Source organism: Cyprinodon variegatus, unplaced genomic scaffold (assembly GCF_000732505.1).
Source record: "Cyprinodon variegatus isolate N-32 unplaced genomic scaffold, C_variegatus-1.0 Scaffold302, whole genome shotgun sequence".
Classification (NCBI taxonomy): domain Eukaryota; kingdom Metazoa; phylum Chordata; class Actinopteri; order Cyprinodontiformes; family Cyprinodontidae; genus Cyprinodon; species Cyprinodon variegatus.
In genome coordinates, this window is record NW_015150755.1 from 655,683 (window position 1) to 677,019 (window position 21,337).

At 37.1% G+C, this 21,337-nt stretch overlaps 2 protein-coding genes across 2 annotated transcripts; both read right to left on the minus strand.

Annotated features, from left to right (window-relative positions):
* Positions 1–487: 487 nt before the first annotated feature.
* On the minus strand, positions 488–7,160 carry lurap1l (leucine rich adaptor protein 1-like). Its single transcript, XM_015384055.1, has 2 exons — positions 6,802–7,160; positions 488–1,450 (listed from the first exon to the last, which is right to left on the minus strand). Exons 1-2 carry the CDS (start codon positions 7,024–7,026, stop codon positions 1,061–1,063), a joined length of 615 nt encoding a protein of 204 aa, XP_015239541.1. The 5' UTR covers positions 7,027–7,160; the 3' UTR covers positions 488–1,060.
* Positions 7,161–10,506: 3,346 nt separating this feature from the next.
* On the minus strand, positions 10,507–18,073 carry tyrp1 (tyrosinase-related protein 1). Its single transcript, XM_015384057.1, has 7 exons — positions 17,512–18,073; positions 15,795–16,117; positions 13,530–13,734; positions 13,248–13,415; positions 12,985–13,164; positions 12,765–12,911; positions 10,507–11,256 (listed from the first exon to the last, which is right to left on the minus strand). The coding sequence occupies exons 1-7, from the start codon at positions 17,876–17,878 to the stop codon at positions 11,069–11,071; spliced, it is 1,578 nt and encodes a 525-aa protein (XP_015239543.1). The 5' UTR covers positions 17,879–18,073; the 3' UTR covers positions 10,507–11,068.
* Between the last annotated feature and the right edge of the window lie 3,264 nt (positions 18,074–21,337).

Here is a 21,337-nt window from a genome sequence, read left to right on the forward strand (position 1 = left end):
GTGAAAAAAAGAAGTAATACTTTGCCGCAGGGATGTTTTTGAATGAACCAATTGTTTCTGAATTAGATGAAAGTATAAAGCAAAGCAGGAAAATTCACAATATATTATTTTATTTTTTTTCAACAAAGTTAACATTGAATAAAAAAAAAGTTCTGGCTTCAAAAGCAGACACCATTAAAAAGAAAAATGTCAAAAAAAAAAAAAAAAAAAAAAAATTTACAGAAAATCCCCCTTAGCTGAGACAATGAAAAAGCTCGAAGCGAGCGTGCGTTTTACATACACCTGCTGAAAACTGATCTCCCATCTGGAGTTCCAAAGCAGTTTAGCCTTAGGTGTAAATGACCTCTGAGACAGTCCCTTTTCTTTGGTCTTCAGTTGAGCTTTGAATAAAACCACATGCTGAAGCTACCAGTAATGCCCACTGGAGGCAAAAAGCGAAAGAAATTCTACTCAGTTAAAAACAAAACAGTTTAACATCAGGTGTTTGGCATAAAAAATAATTGCACTTGCTGTGATGCTTAAAACTTAACTCATTTCCATCTGAAAGAGTTAAACAAGTTCAAATCTTCAGCATAAAATGTCTAGCATTCCAAATGGTTGCTAAAACCCCAATGCATTTCTTTTTTTTCCAGATCAGCTGATTGTGACTAACACAGCAGAGTGGAGTTTTCCTTAGAAGGAGAGGAAAATCTGCTGCTCAGCTGTTGGTCCAACTTTTTATCCAACCTGTCTTTGAATGAAAACCACAGACATGTGGGGTCATTTAACAATAAATATAAAGCATTAATCATAGCCAAGTATCTTTTCTTTTACTTCAAACATGTTAAAATAGTACAGTCATTGCTACAGAGAGGATTTCTCTTGCATCTAGTGACATTTGGTAAAAAGTATTTGAGGTTTTGGTAATCCACTTCAGGAGAGTGTCAAGGGAAAATGTAACATTCCCAGACATCTATGCGTCGTCTAAAATCTGGGAAAAATCAAACACTGGGGACAGATGAGTTGGGTACATCAAATATCTCAGTAGTTGTATGAACCAATTCTTTATAGCTTATCACTGTTATCTAAAGCAGTAGTATTCATCGGATTCCACCCTCAGTTTCAAAGGGGCTTTAGTGAAGGAGTCACTAGAGATGACAGTTTTATCCATTAAATGATCCAGGTCCGTTGGCGAGGAGTCCCCAGGTAGGTCCTCTGCCAGAGTGTCCAGGTAACTTCCCACAGAGAGGCCGTCCAACCCGTCGCTGTTTCCGTCATTCAGGCTGTTATAGCTGCCCCGCAGGAAGGAGCCATCCTGGCTGTCTGAGAGGCTGTACAAGCTGCCAGACAAGCTGCCATCCTGGCTGGTTATATCCCCCTTGTCCTCCATCATCCATCGGATGGACTCGATGCCCTCGTTGATCGTCATCAGCTGCTGCATGAGCTTCACGTCGATGGCTCGCAGGTTTGCCTAAATGGCAAAAGAAAAAAACGACTAATGAGCTCCAGTTGCATATTTAAAAAAAAAACAACACATTTTAAAACTGTAGATTTAAGATATACTGAAGCTAGTATGTCCAGCACGTTCACAATATAAACACATCAGGCAACATATTACTTCATTTTTTTTTTTAGTTTAGAAAAATCTAATTGAAGGTTACAGACATCTGATTTATAACATTTGATCTGATAATGGCTGAACTGTGGGTTCCATTCCAGTTTTTTCATGGAATACTTGTTGCCCATCAATGCGTGTTTCAGTGTATGAATGTCGAAAAATCAGAACCAGCAGGTCAGAGCAGTACAATGTGTATAATAAATAAATAAATACATTTTTATCCAAATATCAATTTGATATATTTAATACCTGAAGAATTCCTTGGTTGAAATATTTGGTTTTTAAGTATTTTTAATGCAAATTCAAAAAACAAATATTAATTTCCTGTTAAATGGATACACTTGATGCTTGTTCTTGCTATGCTAAAGCTAACAAAGAGCATTAGAGACATTGTGACTAAGGAGGTGAAAGAAAAAGCGTAAAAAAAAGGTTTATTAATCCCAATAATCCCATTTACATTTGATCCCATATATTCAAATGTTCTCCTTGTACAAGAAATTAAAGTGATTATTTGTCCTGTACTCAGTGTGCTGAAAGTAAATGTGCTTTTATAACACCTGTAAATGATATCTTTGAGCAGAAGGTTATTTGGTTTGATCAGGAGCCATAATCAGATTTCGCAAGAGCGTGCCAGCAGGAACCGAGATCAGAAAGTGAAATGGAAAATGGGAAGGAAAAAATAAATAAATAATGTTAATGTACTGAGCGCAAACGTATGATATATTTTGTTTACGGCTATTCAACAAAACTTAAACTACTTTCACACAGCAGATTTTCATGCTTTATTCCAATTTTTTTTCTGAAATCTAATCTTTTTGGTGGGGCCTTCATTCTACCAAATAAATGTGACCGCTATAAGTAAGTTTGACTGTAAGTTTTCAATAAAGCTTTGTAAAAAAAATAAGATCATAAAATAACCAAAAAAAAGTACAAAGGTTTTAGTTTCACCCAATTTAAATTCTGTAAAAAAATCTTCCCCAATGGAACCCATTGCTATCTGATTATTTTATAATCGACAAACTAATCAATTAGCGAAATGAATTTGAAAAGTTAACAGCATTGTTTATCAACTGCATCCATTTTGAAATCTCTTTAATTATAATGATATGGGAATAGCTGAAAGCTATATGTCTTTTTTTAATAAAAATATTACCGTATTTTCGGACTATAAGCCCCTGCTTTTCCCCACGCGCTTTGAACCAATGCAGCTTATAAGAAGGCGCGGCTTTTCAGTGGATTTTTCCAAAACACCAGAGGGGAAAGTTAAAGTTTATTAAAAATGTATCCGAACACAATACTCTTTTTCAAAAGTATCGATACCAGCCACAGCTAGCAATTCAAGACTTACGTCAAGTTAAAGATCATAAACTATGTAAATAAATCAGGCACGTAGTATGCCCATCTTACGTTAATTGACAATTAATAAATTTACATAAATGTTGGTGACTGAAAAGTGCTCTTGAAGTCACAGAATGAAGCAGAGAGAAGTAGACCTGCGTCCAAACACCATCAAACACAGCCGACTCTATCTATGTTTGACAAACAACGGAAATATGATGCCAAAACCCCAGAAGCTATGAAAATAAAAGCAAATTCAGGCCAGTGCTACCACCAGTGGCACCTAAACAGTCATTCATCTAGAGTGCAGAATACAGGGACATGCACTTTCTGAACACTGTGTGATTGAATAATTTTGTGCATTTTTTTATTTCAGAGTTTTTTGGAATAGATGCAGCTGCTTAAAATATATATATGATTTATTTTTGTTTGCTCACTGGTTTGGCTAGTGTCATTGTTATGTGTGTAAAGCAGAGACAAGGGAGGAACACTTTAGTTAATTTTTTTTATCAAGCTTGCTTGATATTGTGCACAGCATACAACCTCAAAATATTGTTTATTGTATTTATTTTTTGTATTTTATTTATTAGTAAAAATATTTCTGTTAAATTTTTGGGGTCTTTGTTTTTATCTTTGTGGTATCGAGTATCGAATATTTTCCTAAGTATCTGTATCGATTTGAAAATGTTAGTATCGGGACAACCCTACTTTCAATAGAAGCTCTTACTGCTGCGAGCTAACAAGCTAAAAAGCTAGCATATATGTAGAGCTCCCCCTGCAGGTTTGGTGAGAGACAGTTCAGCAGTTCAGTAGATATCAGCGGCTTTTAGCCCGGGTGCAGCTTATTAAAAAATTTAGCAGGCACGGCTTTTAGTCTGGAAAATACGGTGATAATAATGATGTTGATAAAAACAAAAAACAACATTGATGGGCACTAAAAGGCAAAAGTAATGTCAATTTAAGCACAATGAAACTAGATGCAGTATCTGAAAGTTTTTAGGCAATATCCTAAGGTTTCTGATCTATTTTTAATAAGAGAGGAAAAGGGAGAAACAAAGTAAAAATCATCATCTTAACGATTACTAAGCAAAGACAGGATCACGTTACAGAGGTCAGATTAGACTTTGTAGGAAGCAGACAAAGTTTGTGGCAGATTTTTCTTTATTTCCTGATGACTGTTAGCATTCTCAGGTCATGGTTGGAACAAACAGTGCTATTTTGTTTAGACTATTGGGCTCTACAATGCTGTCCTAACTGTGTGGCACTGACTGTTGACAGTTTCCACCCATAATAATGAATGAGATGGCCACAGTACACAGAGCATCCATTGATTGAACTCTGTGGTTTAAAAAACCGTGCCACTCAGTGTGGGTGGAAGTGGACAGCCTTTTTTTTTTGCAGTCTTAAAGAGGGATTCCCCCATCTGTGGTTGACAATCGGCCTGCATGTATAAACGACAACTGGGCAGCTGTTACATCCTGCCGACGATGAGGCAGCTGGTTTGGTGTGACAACCCTTTCTCTGTTCTGGGAAAAACTGTGGAAGGTTTTCATTAAACGTCTGTTTTACGTACAAAAATATAATCACATATTTTAGCTTCAGCTGTTTCTAAATCCATTGGTTTATTTACTTACATGGCAATGATTACTTGACGTTTTTTAAGGGTCTGTAATTTGGAAAAAGCCAATTGAGTTAATTGCAAAATCTAATTTTGTGGGTGACATCATAATAAATCAACCCCTGTTACGCTTCATCAGTCAACTGGCAATTATATCTGCATGCTTCACTGAGTAAAAACCCGGTCAGCCAGACCATCTGCTCCGGAATCCTAATACCTTTAGTGACCTTAGTCATTCAAAACAGGAGTCAGCTCAGCTGTCTGCCAAAGCTTACATGTTAAATGAACAGCACATAAAGATACTTTACTCCACAGCATGAGGTTTTTACAGTACATAAAAAAAAACAAGTAATTAGGTGTCTAATTGAAGGATTGCAAAAATAGTACAACATATTGACAGTGGATATAGTAAGGTTGCCGGTGACATTTAACATTTTTTATGTAAAAACCAAAGCAAAAATATAGAATAACCACCTGCTGAAATTTCTTTAGTTTTTACAGCATCACTGTTTTTGTCTGCAATTAAGACATCTAAGCATTTAATTAATTGGTCATTCTTATGACTACGTGATGCTACCTATAAACCAGGTTTATATCTACCACCTTTTATTTAATGGCATGAAACCTTCAACAAATTAAACAACCCAGTTAGGACACTAAACTTAATCTCAATGACTTGTAATAATCCTCTTATTGAGGTAAAAGCTTGTATTTATTACTGCACTGAGGGGAAGCTCTTGAAACAAGACCCTTAGTTTGGATAATTAAGATTAAGATTCATGTCCAAACCTGTAATTAGGATCTACACTTTATTTTATTTTATTTTATTTTTTTTTTAGGTTTTGACCAAAGATTAACCTTGTGCGTGCTAACTAACCACTAACTTCCAAAGCAAATTTGATTATATAGGGTGTATAGGTGCCTGAAAACTAACTATTTGGTTAGTTTTAAAAGTTCCACTCATGAAACATCATGAGTTTTGTTAATATGCTGGGAATTCCTAGCAGGGAACTCCTAAAGAGGGCATTGCAACTAGTAGCATAATCATTAAAGAAGCCGTAGGAGAACAAATGATCATAACAGAACTGCTGACAGTTATAATGTTCACCTCCTTGTAAGTGGATAATAGTGTATGAGTCAGGAGGAGTGGGCAATTAGTTTCATTTGCAATATAGTTGCAATTTAGAAAAATGCAATTTTTTTTTAGGCAAATCAATTTTCAAATTACTATTTCACACTATTAGTTACAGTTAACATGAAATACAAGTAATGAGAGGGAAAAAAAATGACAGGACAAGCCTTTCATATCAGTTGATATTAATTTATATATGTTTTTTTTTAAACTTAAAAAAATGAACCAGGGCAGTAAAAAAAAAAAAGATTAAGGTAAAACTGATACTTGGACATTTATTAAATATAAGCTTTTACTCTAAAACACCAACTTTATTTAGATGGGCTATAAGCTGGGTTAGAGGCTAAATTATTTTTTGTGCCTACAACCCCCAGAATGCTGTGCAGTTCTGGACATGAGTTTAATGAAATTATAGATCCTTCTATCAGACATATTTCAAGTTGATATTGCTCAGTTGTTTATCAAAACAGTTATATAAATAAATAGTAAAAACAGCATACAACATAGCATGAAGTAGTAATGCCCTTCCCCTACCTGTTGCTGTGCATTAGGCTGAAAAAAAGCTCCTATACTTCTGCATGAATATTGAACTTTCCAATAGCGTAACGACACAACAACAGGCCCGTAAGCAACATTATCTGGGTGGCCCCATATTAAGTACAACACTCCAATCTACGCTCTAGATTACCCATAATTCCAAGCGGTAGTGTAAGAAATAAAATACTCAAATACATCGTTTTTTTAAGTTCTTTTTGCAGTTGGAAACAAATTATATAAATGCATTTTTACCAACCGTCTAATGAACTATACACAGTTATTAACGTAGTAATTCAATTAATTAAACGGCTCACCATCCTGTTGAAGTCTGGCATTTGTTGGGGTATGAATAAGGTCCGTTTAGACATTATTGTACCAGCAGGAAATAAAAGGAATTTTTCTCACCATATATATATAAATATATATATATATATATACACACAAACCATTAAAGAAAAAGTGAATTGAAGTACTGTTAAATTATAGTATCCAGAGTCCTTAGTTATTAGTTGATGTAATGAGCCATAGGAAGTTTTTTTTTTTTTTTTTAGAAAAAACATAAAGAAGTTTCATTCCTACCATCTCCTGTCTCAAAATCAGCATTTTACTCTGCAGTCTCTTCAGGTCCGCAGAGTTTGCGCAGAATTTGCAGTTGTCTAAATGCGGAGCTGCAGACTCTTCGTGCTCATGCCTGTCGCTGTGAGTTCCTCCCGCTAGAGAACGAACAAGACCGTCCGGAACTTTGCGCCCCAACTTGGTCTCTATGTCCGTCAGATCCGGAGAGTCGCTTCGCTCCTCGTCCATCGTCGCTCTTAGCGGAACCGCAGAGGATCGTTGGTGGAGCTCTGAGTGTGGAAAAACAGCTCCAGTTTGATCTGATGCCACAGCAGCAGACCTCCCATTGAAGCCTGTGACCAGTAGGAGGACAGTTCAACACCAGCATGCTCCCTGAGGACACTCCCATCGCAACAAGGGCTGTCCCTTCACAGACACCCGCCAGGTAAATGCCAGGGGCGGAGCTAGATGGGGGGCCAGGGGGGGCCATCCCTTAGTAAAAAGTAGTATACTTTAAGTAAATTCTATGAAGAATACTTAAGTATTAGAATAAGTTTAGAAAGTATACTGAACAATGTACTTTTAGTGTACTTGAAGTATTACTTCTTCGAACTAAATCGGGACATTTTAAAGTAAACAACAGTAGAATCAAGTACACTTGACTCTACTATTATATATAATTTAGAATGAGTAAACTCTAAGTGCACTGCCTGATTTTAAGTATGAAATTAGTGCACTTTTGGTAAACTTGAATAAACTACTTTTTGCTAAGGGATGGCCACCCTTACCCAATTATTGGGTTATGTTCAAACTTATTTAACATTTAAATTTAATATATATAAACAATTACCTGACAACAAAAACCATGTGGTTAATTATGCACATCAATATACTAACATTAACCTCTTAACACCCACCTCATTTTGGGTATTCCTCGCCTATTACCCACATGGAAAAGCAAATAATTTAGGAACTGTAAGCTCAAATTACATGTGCAATGCATTATTTGAAAGCGAACACCCTCTAGTTTCTGGATATATACATTTATAAAATATATAAAAAATATAAATTTATTTATAAAATTGGGGAACTAGAACACAGACCAAGCTGCATCAGTTCAAACATGGCTCAAAGTTGTGTTTTTTTTTTTATTCTTGGAAATGATAGGAACAGCATTAATACAGACATTCTTGAGAAAAAGCAGTTTTTATTGCATTATATTTGTTCTACATCATGTCAACCACAAATGCAGAAAATTTCAGACCTCTAGCTATAACAGTTCCAGAGGGGGGTGGGGGGCTTTGAACTTTTTGGTGTCAACTTGGAGCTGTGCACAATGGCTCCACCTACGGGTAAAAATTTTACCCGTGGAATTTTATGCATTCTGAATTAAAGTTAAGGTCTGTGTCGCTGGCAACCCGGTGGGTTTTAAAAGGTTAAAGATAAATACAAAATTCATGCTCTTTTCAGAACTAGATTTAGTCTTATATGGGGCAAAGAGAAAATTATGTCTCTGGAAGTCATCTAGGAATCTTCACTGTAATCAGAGATAAATAACTACTTTAATAAGTGATCCATTTAATGTAGATATTAGAACATGTAAATATACATTTTTATGCTGAATGATTATTAATAAAAGTAGGTTAGTAATGACAATGAATAAGATGTTTGTGCCAGAACTCAAAACTGATAGAGTTTTGTCCTCTACACCTTTAATTTAGACAGCATGGATGTTTAAATATATGCGTCTATTTGTTAAAAAAGGCTGTAGGAAAGTAGTTTGTCTTTATATTAGAAAATATGGATGTTGTGATTGTTCATTTTCCTAATTGGAACAGTGTAGATTGACCCTGAGGTTCTAGCACCTATCCGCTTTTGGCCACCCCTCTGTGTACATTGGTTATTGCCTGGACACCCTTATTAAAAATTTCTGGCTACGCCTCTGGTAAATGCTGCACTCATGTTCATGTTCATAATGCAAGAGGGCTGCCATCTTTTCACCTTGGAGTGAGATTTTGAACTATTTTGGATTGGCCATCCTTGTCAGGGTTAGATTGAAAGGCTATGATGATATTTGCAGCTGAGTATTCAGAGGATTTAACTGAAACAAAGTGGCAAAAGGTGGAATTTTTGATAGAACAGTAAATGTTACTGAATAACAATAAGAAAATGTGTAACATTAAAAAAATATATACATCATTTTTTATATTCTGGTGATTTTTAGAGAATTGAAGTAGAGAAGTATGGGCCCTACTAAAAGAATTGCATCTTGAATATACTGTAAACTAAGAATTTCACAACTGCGTTTATTAATTATTCTATGCAGTTCAAGTAAAATAAACAATGGGGAACTAATAGGCAATTACTGGATTACTGGCACTAATACAGGAACCAGTGCAATTGAATCCCGTGCAAACTACTCTGTGTATGAATATTTGGTAATAGGCTCAGGATTAAAAAATGTAACTCATTATCTGATTAGTTTTTCTTACAATTGACAAAACAGCTAAACAATTCAGACCTTCAAGGAGGATGTAGATGGCTGCAACGAATGATTATTTTGCAAACACACTAAATTGTCGATTATTTCTTTATTTAATCGATTAATAATTGGATAGCCAAAGGTTCCTTAAAAATTTTTTTTTTTTACGAAATGAAACCATGTGAAGCTAAATCTTTTCCAATTGGGGAGTATAGAGCATAATGAAAGATTACTTTTTTAATTTTAAATATAAAATTTTTGCATATTTGTTTTACAATTTTGGTATAATTGCTGCTCAAGATGGGTCACTCTGTCACTGTCAGCTAAAGTCATGTTTTAAATTCTCTATATTCCACTTAAGGATGAATGGATTACTAAATTAGTGGATTTTTATCAGCATGATATTTTTATAGATAAATAAGTGTAATGGAGTTGAGTTTTAATGTTTGTCATTATGTAGAGTGAAAAATTGCGGATATGAAGTGTGAGCGTGTGAGGACACTGAGATGTGTGAGTCTCACACCCAATGGGTGAGAGTTGACAGCTCTGCTTATAAATCAATTAAAGTATGGATTCATCAGTGAGGTTATTTGATTGGCTAAGTCTTTGCAAAAACTGAAACAGCAACTTTTGCAAAGTGCACAAGGACTCTGACTACTTTGGCCTAATTTATATTAAAGGATATAAAGAAAATGATTAGCTAAAGTATAATTTAAAATCAGTTTGACCATATTCTTTACAGTAGGTCTATTCAAAGTTTTTTTATGATGATAGCAACTTATATATGTGAAAAAAACAAAAAAACTGATTTTTAAAAGTGTTTATATATATATATATATATATATATATATATATATATATATATATATACTATGAAGTTCAAATTGACACTTGTAATCACACTATATACATGGTTTCTATTTCATTAAGTTTTTTTCATTCTATCAAGAAAAGAAAGTTGATGAAACAATGAAAGATACTTAAGAAAACAAATTTTGAATTGTGAAATTTTTATTAGGGTTCTACTTGTCAAATCATTTATTTTCAGTGTTGTTTTCCTCTCTGCATGTAGCCGTTAAATAAGATCCATATTGAAAACCTCAAAACATAGATCTAATGTGATCTGTATTGTTTCACACAAAATAGATTTTTAAAAACACGACTTATGGCCTGCAAAACTTTGCCTGTATTTTATATAAATTAATTTTCTGAATGATGGAACCATATATAAAAAAAAAAAAAAAACAAACATAAAACTTTTGGCCTTATTTCCTTTTATTGATCACTTGTTTTATTTGCAAGACATCAGTCAGCCATAAAAAAGAAGGCTTGCAACTTTTAGTTAATGCTTTATGATCGGTGTCAGGAATTGAACAACAGCACCCCCTTGTGGGTAGTATGGCTCCCTCAGTTTGGCATAGATTTCAAGAAGAGGTTATTAAAAGTTGCTTTATGAGAAAACCTTTGAGTGTATGTTAAAGTCATGCATCATATACTGTATTCCTTCAAAAAGTTAGAAAAAGAAAGGAGAAAGTATTACTTTAACATTCTTTACATCTGATCCTTTACAAGGGAATAATTTAGCATGATTTCCAAATCTTTTATTATTTCAGTAAACCATATTACTACAAAATTGTCAACATATTCTCAAACAAAATGTTGATGTGATCGCATAATAGACAGCAGTTCTGAATATTAACTTTTTTGGGGGCTGGGCATGCCCGCTGCAAAAATTCCTCTTTTTATTGAGAACAGAAAACAACATGCTTTGTTCCTTCAGTAGAAAAGACATGTTAGGTAACAGAGATTTCAAACTACAGATTGGCCTTTGTCGTCGTCATAGCGCTGGTACTGATCACTGAGCAGAGGCTGGTGGCCATCCATCTTGTGGGACCGGGCTCGCACTGCACACGTGGTGGCTGCGAAGATGAGCGCCACCACCACAAGAGCCACGACTATGGCTATGGTTATTGTTTCAGTGATAGTGAAAGGTGTTGCTGGAGAGATAAAAATCAGAGAAATATTACTTTCTCACATGTCAAATTATGCTATTGTATACACTGTACAGTGCCAGTTCAAAATGAAAACCAGTAACCCAAGTCGCACTGCATAATTTAATAAAACGAGACTTGGCCTATTTTTCAGGGGTTGTTTTTACAAATAAGAATATGTATTTCCAAGTATTTTTTACTCTAATAAAATCAGTCATATCCAAGGGTTTTACGTTTTGAATTCTTCTGAAAGTGACTGTAAAATTCATGATTAATCATTTATGGAAAAAAAAAAAACATTCAAACCTCTTTTCTTACCCATTTCTTTTTACGAGGGTACGCACAAAAATTTGACTTGTGTGTATGTGTTAAAGTCTGCGATGGACTGGCGACCTGTCCTGGGTGTACCCCACCTCTCGCCCACTGACAGCTGGAGATAGGCCCCAGCACCCCTCGCGACCCCACTTGGGATTAAGCGTGTCAGAAGATGGATGGATGGATGTGTTAAAGTAGCTAGAGTGCTAGAAACATTAGCCATCATTTACCATCATTTCCAAGTCCCCTACAGATTAGATAAAAAGTTATACAGAAAGCAACTTCCCTCAGGTGAACGCCATATATTTTGAATTACCCCTTTTGTTGGAATTTGGGGAGTGGTGGCCTAATGTTTAGGGCATAGAGCTTGGAATCCAGGGGCTCTGAGTTCGAGCCCCACTCCCACAGACTGCCACTCTCGGTCCCTGAGCTAGACCCTTAACCCCTCACTGCTCCCCGGGTGCCGCACACTGGGAGCACCTGCTCCCCAAGGGGATGGGTTAAATGCAAAGTGTTCATTTCATTGATGTACTTTTGACATCCCTTCCCTTTGGGGAGCAGTGGGCTACCATTGTGTGGCGCTTGGGGAACAGTGAGGGGTTAAGGGTCTTTGCTCAGAGACCCGGAATGGCAGTCTGTGGGAGTGGGACTCGAACTCAGAACCCTTGGATTCCAATCGGAATGCCCTAACCACTAGGCCGCCACTCCCCAAATTCCACAAAAAGGGGTAATTCAAAATAAATGGCACAGAAAGATGCTTTCTGAACTCAGGACGAATTAGAACCTTTGGCAATGCCCTAACCACTCCCCTTTAAATTATCTGTTTTTGCTTGAGATTCTTAATTGTAAGTTTTGACTTTGACTGAAGCATTGTAGCAGATGAGAAACCTCTATTGTAACCATTCCGTTGTTGCTTTAGCTGCATATTTAAGGTTGTTGGGCTGCTTAAAGGTGTTCTTTCATATTTACCCTGTATTTAAGTCTATCCATCTTTCTCTCCCTGCTGGAAGACTATATATATAACTATTATCACTGTTTAGGCTTACAGACAGTGTTGTATGTAGGCCAAATAGGCAAAGCCTTGATTGGTCCAATAAAAATCCCAAAAGATAATTTTTATGTGGTTTCAAAATGGCAAAAACATGTGTTAGTTTTTTTTTGTAACTCTACAAGAACAAATTAGAAAGATTTTGGCATACCTGGCCACTCGGCTTCATAGGAATAACCCAAATTTTCAGGGGCAGTCACAAACATCTCAGCGTTTGTTACTGGAGGCCAGAAGGGTACCATGTTGTATCCCCTGTTGTGACCAATGGGGGCGTTTTCTTCAGGATACACAGCTAAATCTGTTAGAGGAAGAGTCATGTAAGAGGAAACAAACTCGCTACAACTGCATATCAGGATTAGTTGGAATGGCACCTGAACCGTGTCTTCTGAGCCATTCATCAAAGATAGCATCAGTAAAGGTGTGCAGCAGGACAAAGATTGGGTCATTGGGTGAAAGGTGTGTCTGTCCTCCCGTTCCGTTCAGAAACAAGTGAGCCAGGTTGTGGAGGCTCCTCACTATGGGGTCATAGTTCCCCTTGGGGGCGCTGTAGCCTAGCAAATCCAAATGGGAGACATTCCAGTGTAAATGCATAAAAATGGATTGAACACAGAGAAACAACTGAGGTCTACTTCACCTTCGACTGTGTTCCTGAAGCTCTCAGAGGAGGTGGAGTAGAAAGGCGGTGTGTCGAAAGTAGTAACTTGTAGGCAATCAGCTACATCCTGCGGCTCTGGGAGACGCTGGACCATGGGCCTGTTGACATTTCCTGCTGGGTTTCTCCTGATTGGAGAGGTCTCTGTGCCTGAAGAGACAGAAAATAGTGGAATAAAAAAAGGAGTATCATCACACACACACTCTTTGTTTTCCTCTGAAAAGATGAAAAGGAATCTGTGTGTTCAATAAACACTTGTCTTACTGTTGCAGATGGTCCCCAGTGTGTCATAGTCCTCAACGCTCTCACACACAACCATCCACTGTGAGAAGACAGAGTTGGGACTGAGGGAATTCATGTCCGAGTTGCTCCTGGCTCCCATCAGGTCGTCCGTGCAGATGTCACATGTGTTCCCACCGATGGCAAAGTTCCAGTAAGGCAGGGCGAATGAGGGATCCTGCAGCATGTCCTTTGTGATACAAAAAGTCTCAAGTTGTAAATGGTTTTATTTTATTGTGCTGCAACCCAGAAGATAAGCACAGAGATACACAGATATAAATAGAAATCCTCTGAAAAGAACAGAAAGAACTTAAAGTTCCAGTCTTTGCAATGCACTCCATGTCATGTTAGCAACACTCTTTTGAATGAATATTGTTACAGTATTTTCAATAAAAGGGATTAGTTACAAATAAGTTAAAAGGAAGCACTGAGATCTAAGGAGCATTTTAAGTGAAAACTACTTTCTACCACATATTTCAGGCTGCAAGAGGTGACAGACAGCAAGACTTCAGCAGATAACAGGAGGGCTGAACAGAACCAAAATTAGGGTCTACATCAGAGTAGCATTTAAATGGTGGAAACAATACACAAGGAAGTAGTGCTTCAAAACGGATGCGGAGGTTAATTCAGTATAAAAGTGAAGTTTGTCTTGGCATTGGGTTAGAAACAGCAACTACTCTGTCGTCCTTTTTTTCACAGAAACCATACCAGCAGAATAGCAATAACAGTAACAACAGTAGCTTGGTATTAAATACATGGATGAAATGCTTGTAACTTATTGGTATCAATAAAAAACAACATAATTATTTATTTTTATTTACCTCATCACAAGACAGGACACGTGAACTCTTGCAGGATGCTGACATTGTCCAATTTATGAAACTCTGCTGCTTCCAAACTAGATATTATTCACTTATTACTGAGGCAAAAGTACCCGTTCTTCAGTTGTTTGTAATTAATTTAGCACACAAGATGGGAGTAAATGGTAGAAATAGAGGCTATAAATAAATAATACTAACTACTCAAGTAAAAGAAAAAGTATGGCTGTAACTAACATTCATTTTGCTAATCGATTAATATGTCTTTTAAAAAATATTTTTTACAGAATTCAAGCAAAGTGAAACCAAAAATGTTCCACTTGAGAAGTTCTGGATAGATGATATTGGTGGATAAAAAGTATTTTTATCTTAAATGCTAAATATTTCTATATTATTTTACAATGTTGGTATAATTACTGCTCTAAGCGTGTTGCTCTGTCAGCTAAATGCTAATTAGGAGTCTCAATACTGATTATCTCAATAACTGATTAACTATGATTAATCCAATTAAATGTTTCAGCGCTAAGAAAAGGTAGCCTGTGTATAAAACAATTTGAATGATTTACTTGTATATATTATGGCTCTTAATGAGAATTGAGATTTGTTTAAGACCAATATAATATAAAAAATGAAAAGAAGCCCCAAATCTCTGATCCAATCATCTCTGATTTTGAGCTCCTCTATAACTTTACTCACATGGAGTGAAATTTGAGAAAAGAAATGACATGGCAAAAAACAAAGATCCTATAAAGATTATTTTCTAAGAGAAAATAATTTCTAAAATAAACCTGATTACATTTTTAGCATACGAACAAACACCTTAAAGCATATGAAAGCGAGTAATTACAAACTAGACATATTTCCCCTCAAAGAGAAAGAATAAGGATCCACACAGTTCAAATATAGGGTTTGTTTTTCTTCTGTTTTTACAAGATAGATGGCTTCAGTGAGAATCCCAACTTAGATTTTCCTCGTTTCCAACTCTGTTTTGCCAGGTTTGAACAAAAGCACCTAATTAGGGAAGTGGAGCAGCAAACCTGCACAGGATATAAGGATGAAGTTTCTCTGTGGGAGTCCAGCTCTCTGCCAAGGATTCAGCTCCACATGCCAGCCTCATTTTTCAATCTTAGCTGTATCCCCCTTGTGAAAGGGATTATTAAAAATGTCTACTGCGTTTTCAGAAAAGAAAAACCTCTTTCACTCCAGATTGTTTTGCTTCTAAAAAAAAAAACATAATTTGCAAACTTAGTGGAACCAAAGCCCACAAATTGTTTACAGTGGCTTTTGCAAGCTATTCACTTATTAAAGCATGACATTGGTAAGTCAATTAGGATTTTCTGGTGAATAAGGATGCCTGGAGATGCAATAAACAAGCAGAGCTAAGTAGCCTATGACTTTAATCATTGCATATTTTCTACATATATCTCCTCACCTGCATGTCTCGCTCCAGCTGCAGCAGATGGAACCTGTGCCAGGTGAGGAACCCGGGGCCTTCGTGTGAGAAGTCTACCCCACCAAAGCTGGTCTGACCAGCGCCCAGAAACGTCTTGCTGACAGAGTAGTAATGAGACCAGACAAAGTAGTTGTAGATTGTGATATTTTCAAACTGGACTGTGTTCCCGTCAGGGCCGAAGATGTCTGAGTAGTGGCGTGTCGCGATCACCAGGTCGGGGTGCACCGTGCGTTTGGCCTGATGTAGTGCCGTTACAAAGGCACGCTTCTCATCTGCGCTGAGTTGCATCACGTTTCTCCTCACTGTGGGAAATCAGAAACGTTTTGTAATGAAGAGTTAAAGTCATTTAATAAACAGACAATAGGCTAAGATCATTTTAAAATCAGTGTGTAATTTGCTTAAGACCTGCTCCTCACTTTCTGTGTAAAAGATTTTTTTCTCTGTATCAAATTTCAAATACCAGTTTATGCAAATGTATGATTTTAAAAAAAGGCTTCTCTATAGCTCCTAAAAAAGAACACTCAAATGGGAAAAGTAAAATCTTTGTTAGCGCAGTTATTAAACAGGTTTTCTCAATGGTATTAATCATCATCTGGCTTCTCAATAGTTTAGTCTGTTGTGAAACAATGTAATCCTTTCATCTGACTTAGCATTTGATTGGTCAGACTTGCAAATTCTGCTTATGCCAATAAAACTACTGATAGAATTTGATGGGTAAAGTGGATCCACAATATGCTGCAATACATGCAGAGTAAATATTTACAGAAATACTGATATAATAAGCCATTTTGGTGTTTTTGTATAAAAATCAGTTCATTTTTTTTAATAGCTACAGGCAATATGGCTCACTTCTCATAGTGACATTGGGGCATTTAGGAACATCAGACCTTGTTCACACCCCAAATAGGTTTAACATTGCCTAATTGCATGTCCAGTCAATTGGAAGTGGGCTCCCCTGTGTTTGATGAAGGAATAAGCCCTGTGTGAAAATATTATTCACTGCAGCTCTCCAATACTGTTGAAGCTTTTTATCTGAGTGGGTTTTCAGATTCAGTGCAAAACTTAGGGGATATTGCCCTTTTTTGTAAAGGATTGTGAAATGATTGTTTTTCCCCCCCAAAAAATACATTTTTGGATGAAAAAAGAGCATTTATTAGTTGTTTTATTGTATTAGTGCCACAAAAAAAAATCAAGCATTTGTTGGGGTTTCTGACTTAAAATAGATCTAATAGTTTCTAATAAATCTAATGGTGTCTTATTTTTTAAAAGATAATGTTGAAAACGTCAGATATTTTATTTGTGTGCTTAAAAGGGTTAGAATTTAGACTATGACTATGGTTAGAGTTTCAGAGTTGGCAATAAGTGCCTCTATGTGCTTTTAAGAGGTCAAAAACACATTTTATTTTTGTTTTTTATCGGTGGATGTTTTATAATTCTGGTTGATTCATATTTTTCATTGTAAAGTTGGATCACATGTTAGCCTATGAGTATAATTATCTTCTTAAATTGAGTTGGGTTTATTTACGCACTGTATTGTGGCTCCTTTTGCCCTTGATTGCTTTCATCATGTTTGCTTTTATCTAAAGACTTATGCTAAAACCAGTTGCAAATATATATATATTTTAAAAAGATAAAACAATATTTCCAGCACAAAAAGGTAGAGTTGCTCCTTCACAATTTAAAATAAAAATCTCACCAACAGAAACCCTTTGATCACAGTTGGCCCCGGTCCATCCATGTCTGCAGCGGCCGCAGTTATACCCGCTGAAGTTCCCGTTGCATTGGCAGGTGCGGTTGAAGAAGCGGATAGGCCATCGTTCCCGATCGTCCCTACCATCGTGTGGATACTGAGGCCCGTGAGCCCGGGAATCCACCGACACGGACACGCACTGTCCGCGCCCCGCGCTGAGGCCGCATGGATCCCCGGGGAATCCGGGGGGCGCTGGACAACACTGTCCACTCACCAGCCCCTCTGGGGTGGCGCACTCTCTGGGGAACTGGGCCCTTACCACCAGTGCGCACAGCAGTACAGACACACTGTATGATAACATTCTCCAAGTCATGTTTCCAGATATTTACGCGCGGCTGCTCCTGGGGTTTCACTCACTCTGTTACTTCAATAACACTTGGAAATTACACAGCTTACTTTTGACTCATTAAATTAAAGTTCATTACTTTAAACTACCTGAGCCTCAGACAAACTAAGTGTATGACTTCCCCTCTTCTTGTGCCAATGCAGGATTTCCCTCTTTCTTTCCCCCCAAAGCACCGGAGCTTTGACCTTAAATACCGGATTAGCGCATGACTACCAGGATTTTCTGACTCCCGCGTGATTCCCCCTCACAAAACATCATATTTCCTACGGGAGAAAAGAGAGGATAGTGTGATCCGGTCATGCAGAGCATTGTTCTTCAAAAAGTCATCTGGTGGATGGGGAAAGGAAAAAAAAATAATACAAAATTCACAGCATGAAAATTTAAAAAGCTGCACACCTACTTACAGGTTTAGATGTATGGGGAGAAAACAGCAACACAAAACAATAGCAGAAGGACACTGAAATAACTTCCAAAAAAAAAAAATAAATAAATAAATAAAAAATAGAAAAAAAAATAGTGTCTGAGATCATTTGACTTCTAAAGCCCCTCTTTTTACCCCCCTTCCTTTATATCATGTGAGCCATTAAATCTCAAATGGTATTTACAAAGAATAAGAATTCACCTTCTAATATAAAAGTCTTTTTATTCTTTGAGTGCTTTTTAGTTCAGCCTTTCAAATACTGTAGAAAAGCATTACATTTGAGACTTGTAGACTTTGCCCGCTCGGATTAATATCTGGATGTCGTGCCATTCTAACCCATCATTATCATTTGTGACCTTTTTTTTAATGTGACTCCGGCTGCATGTTTCGGATCCCTATCCTCTGGCCCAGTTTCAAGTCTTTTAAGTCCTCTGACAGATATTCTTCCAGGATAGCAGAAAGCAATAAATTGTACTTGGTTTTACTGAGATGTAACAAAGGGACTCAGTATATGAATTTAAAGAAAAAACTAAACAATTTTTCGTTTTTGTTTTACTTCATAATTGCAAAGTTTTGCTGATTATCTAATCAATTCTTGAATAAATACTTTAAGGCACTGAAGATCTGGGATGCCAGGCAGTTTATGATCAAATCATAATTACATAGGTGGCTATTAATATTATTAGGAATCATCATAGATATCTTCCTGCTGTTCTTTTGTGTGCACTTCTTGAGCAACACTTGTTGGAATTTTCCCCCAGCTGCCTCTTCATCATGTGCACTTTTTTCCCTAATTTACGTCAGTATTAAGAAAGTCATAATGGTAACATTGAAACACCTGATGACATAAAAAAGCAAAAAAAAAGTCCATCTATCCATCCATTTTCTGACATGCTGGTGGCTATCTCCAGCTGTCTACAGGCAAGAGGCGGGGTATACCCTGGACAGGTCGTATATGTATATATATCAGCAGTTCCTGAAAGATTAAGGCCTTGAAGCTATGGACTGGTCCCCCCATAGCTCTGCAACAGACCAGTAACCTTTTCAGAGTGTACCCCCACCCCCTTTACCCCCTTTTTACCCTATCACTGATACAATCAGCATGGGTATTCCTGCCATTGGAACAAAAATTTAAATAACTGAGGCAAAGTTCTCGCCTTGGTTCCTGCATTCCAATGAGCAATTGTGCCTGTCCGGGTTAAGGTGAGGTCTTTGAGGTCAGAAGACTAGAAGTGAGAGACTTGGAGGGCTGCACATACTTGGACCTACATAAAATTACACACAGGATAAAATACCTGTCTGAAAAGAAAACATCATCACACAAGCTGACCTGGAGATGTGGCATCATCTCAGAGGTGTCCATTTAAAGAAAATTAAGGGCAGACATTTAACTCCTCATTTGAACTGATGTTCCTCAAGTATTATATAATAAACAGTCACGATAACTGACCGTAAGCAGTGGAAACGGTATTGGGATGGGTGGTAACTGGACCACTTGGTGTTGATACTACCACAGAATATGTTAGGCCTACTGCAGTGTCAAGTAACAGAATTTGTGTAACTGAATTGAAGGATCTCATCAGATAATATAACCAGGATTTCTCTGAGAACATGAATGAGGAGAAAAATTAGATGTCTGTGGATAAGTCTGTGGATAAGTGTTTTATGTGCATAACCACACATATGTAGCTGTGGTTGGGTTCCTGTTAATGCTAGACCTACTGTGGACTGTGGCTATTGACTGGCCTGCCCTTTCCCCAAACTTAAATCTGACCGAGCACATCTAGGACATCATGTCTTGATCTAACCATGTCACGTTGCACCACAGACTTTCCAGGAGTTGGCACCTCATCAGGTGCATGCCCAGGTGGATGGAGGTCATACAGGGATGAGAAAGCGAAACAATACTGAGCCTAATTTTGACCTGTTTCAAGGACGTTGATTCAAAGTTGGATCAGCCTGTACTGTGTTTTTCCACTTGAATTTTTGTGAGTGACTCTAAATCCAGGCCTATATTGGTTAATACATTTGATTTCCATTGATGAGTAATTCTGTTGTCAGCACATTAAACTTTGTACAGAAAGAATGTATTCAATGAGAATATTTTCTTGATTAAGATGTAGGATGTTTTTTCCCTTTAATTCTTTGTGCAGCGTATATTAAAGGCTAATTAGAGTTCCTTATTAGCTAAATGCTTTGCAAATGGTAATAATATAAGTGAGTTGATTGACTGACTTTCATATAATACCAAGAAATATGACAAAGAAAATCGTACAGATTTATTCATTTTTGAGGTCTCACATATTGGACCTATAGAGTGGGGCAGTTTATAGCATTGATGCCTTGCAGTACAAAGGTACTGGGTTTGATTACTGGCCTGGGGTTTTATTTTAATTTGGATTAATTTGGCTTCCTTCCACAGATCAAAAGCATTACTCTTTGGTCAATCAGACTCTCTAAATTGCCCTTAGTTGTGTGAATGGTTGTATGTCTCTGTTTTGCTCTGCAAAAGACCAACAACCTTTCCAGAGTGTACCCGACCCCCCTTTAACCTTTGACTATGGAGATAGACCTCAGCTCCCCCAAGGCACTAATGGGTCGAAGAAATATTCCTGGTAGGATGTGAAAAAAAATTTGGAGTTTTTAAAATACATTATTTTGTGTTTATCCTTTGTACTAGTTTGAAGACTTAGACTAAAAGGCGGGTTATACCTCTGCAGCAGTGTGTCGCAGTGAGCTTGTCGCAGGTATGACGCAGACATTTTTGATTTATGCTAAATTTTGAAGCGTGTTCTGCTCTATGTTTTTCGCTATGTCATTCCATCCTCCAGGCAAGTTTGTCCGACAACTGAGGGACATGAGGTAGAAAAAGAGCGGGAATCCGGGTGGAAAAAGGGTTGAAGCATTCTCACACTCCCATTGCACTTCTAGCTGCTCCATCTTCACGAGCGTTTTCCGCAATGGCTGTCATGCAAACAAAACAAGCCGGTAAGGTACCAAACAGG

Coding starts and splice junctions, on each gene's coding strand:
- tyrp1 (XM_015384057.1), bottom strand. CDS start 17,878: ATGACTTGGAGAATGTTATCATACAGTGTGTCTGTACTGCTGTGCGCA. Junction 16,118..17,511: donor TGATCAAAGGGTTTCTGTTG/GTGAGATTTTTA, acceptor GATTTCCCACAG/TGAGGAGAAACGTGATGCAA. Junction 11,257..12,764: donor CTATGAAGCCGAGTGGCCAG/GTATGCCAAAAT, acceptor TTATCTCTCCAG/CAACACCTTTCACTATCACT.
- lurap1l (XM_015384055.1), bottom strand. CDS start 7,026: ATGGACGAGGAGCGAAGCGACTCTCCGGATCTGACGGACATAGAGACC. Junction 1,451..6,801: donor TGATTTTGAGACAGGAGATG/GTAGGAATGAAA, acceptor TTTGCCATTTAG/GCAAACCTGCGAGCCATCGA.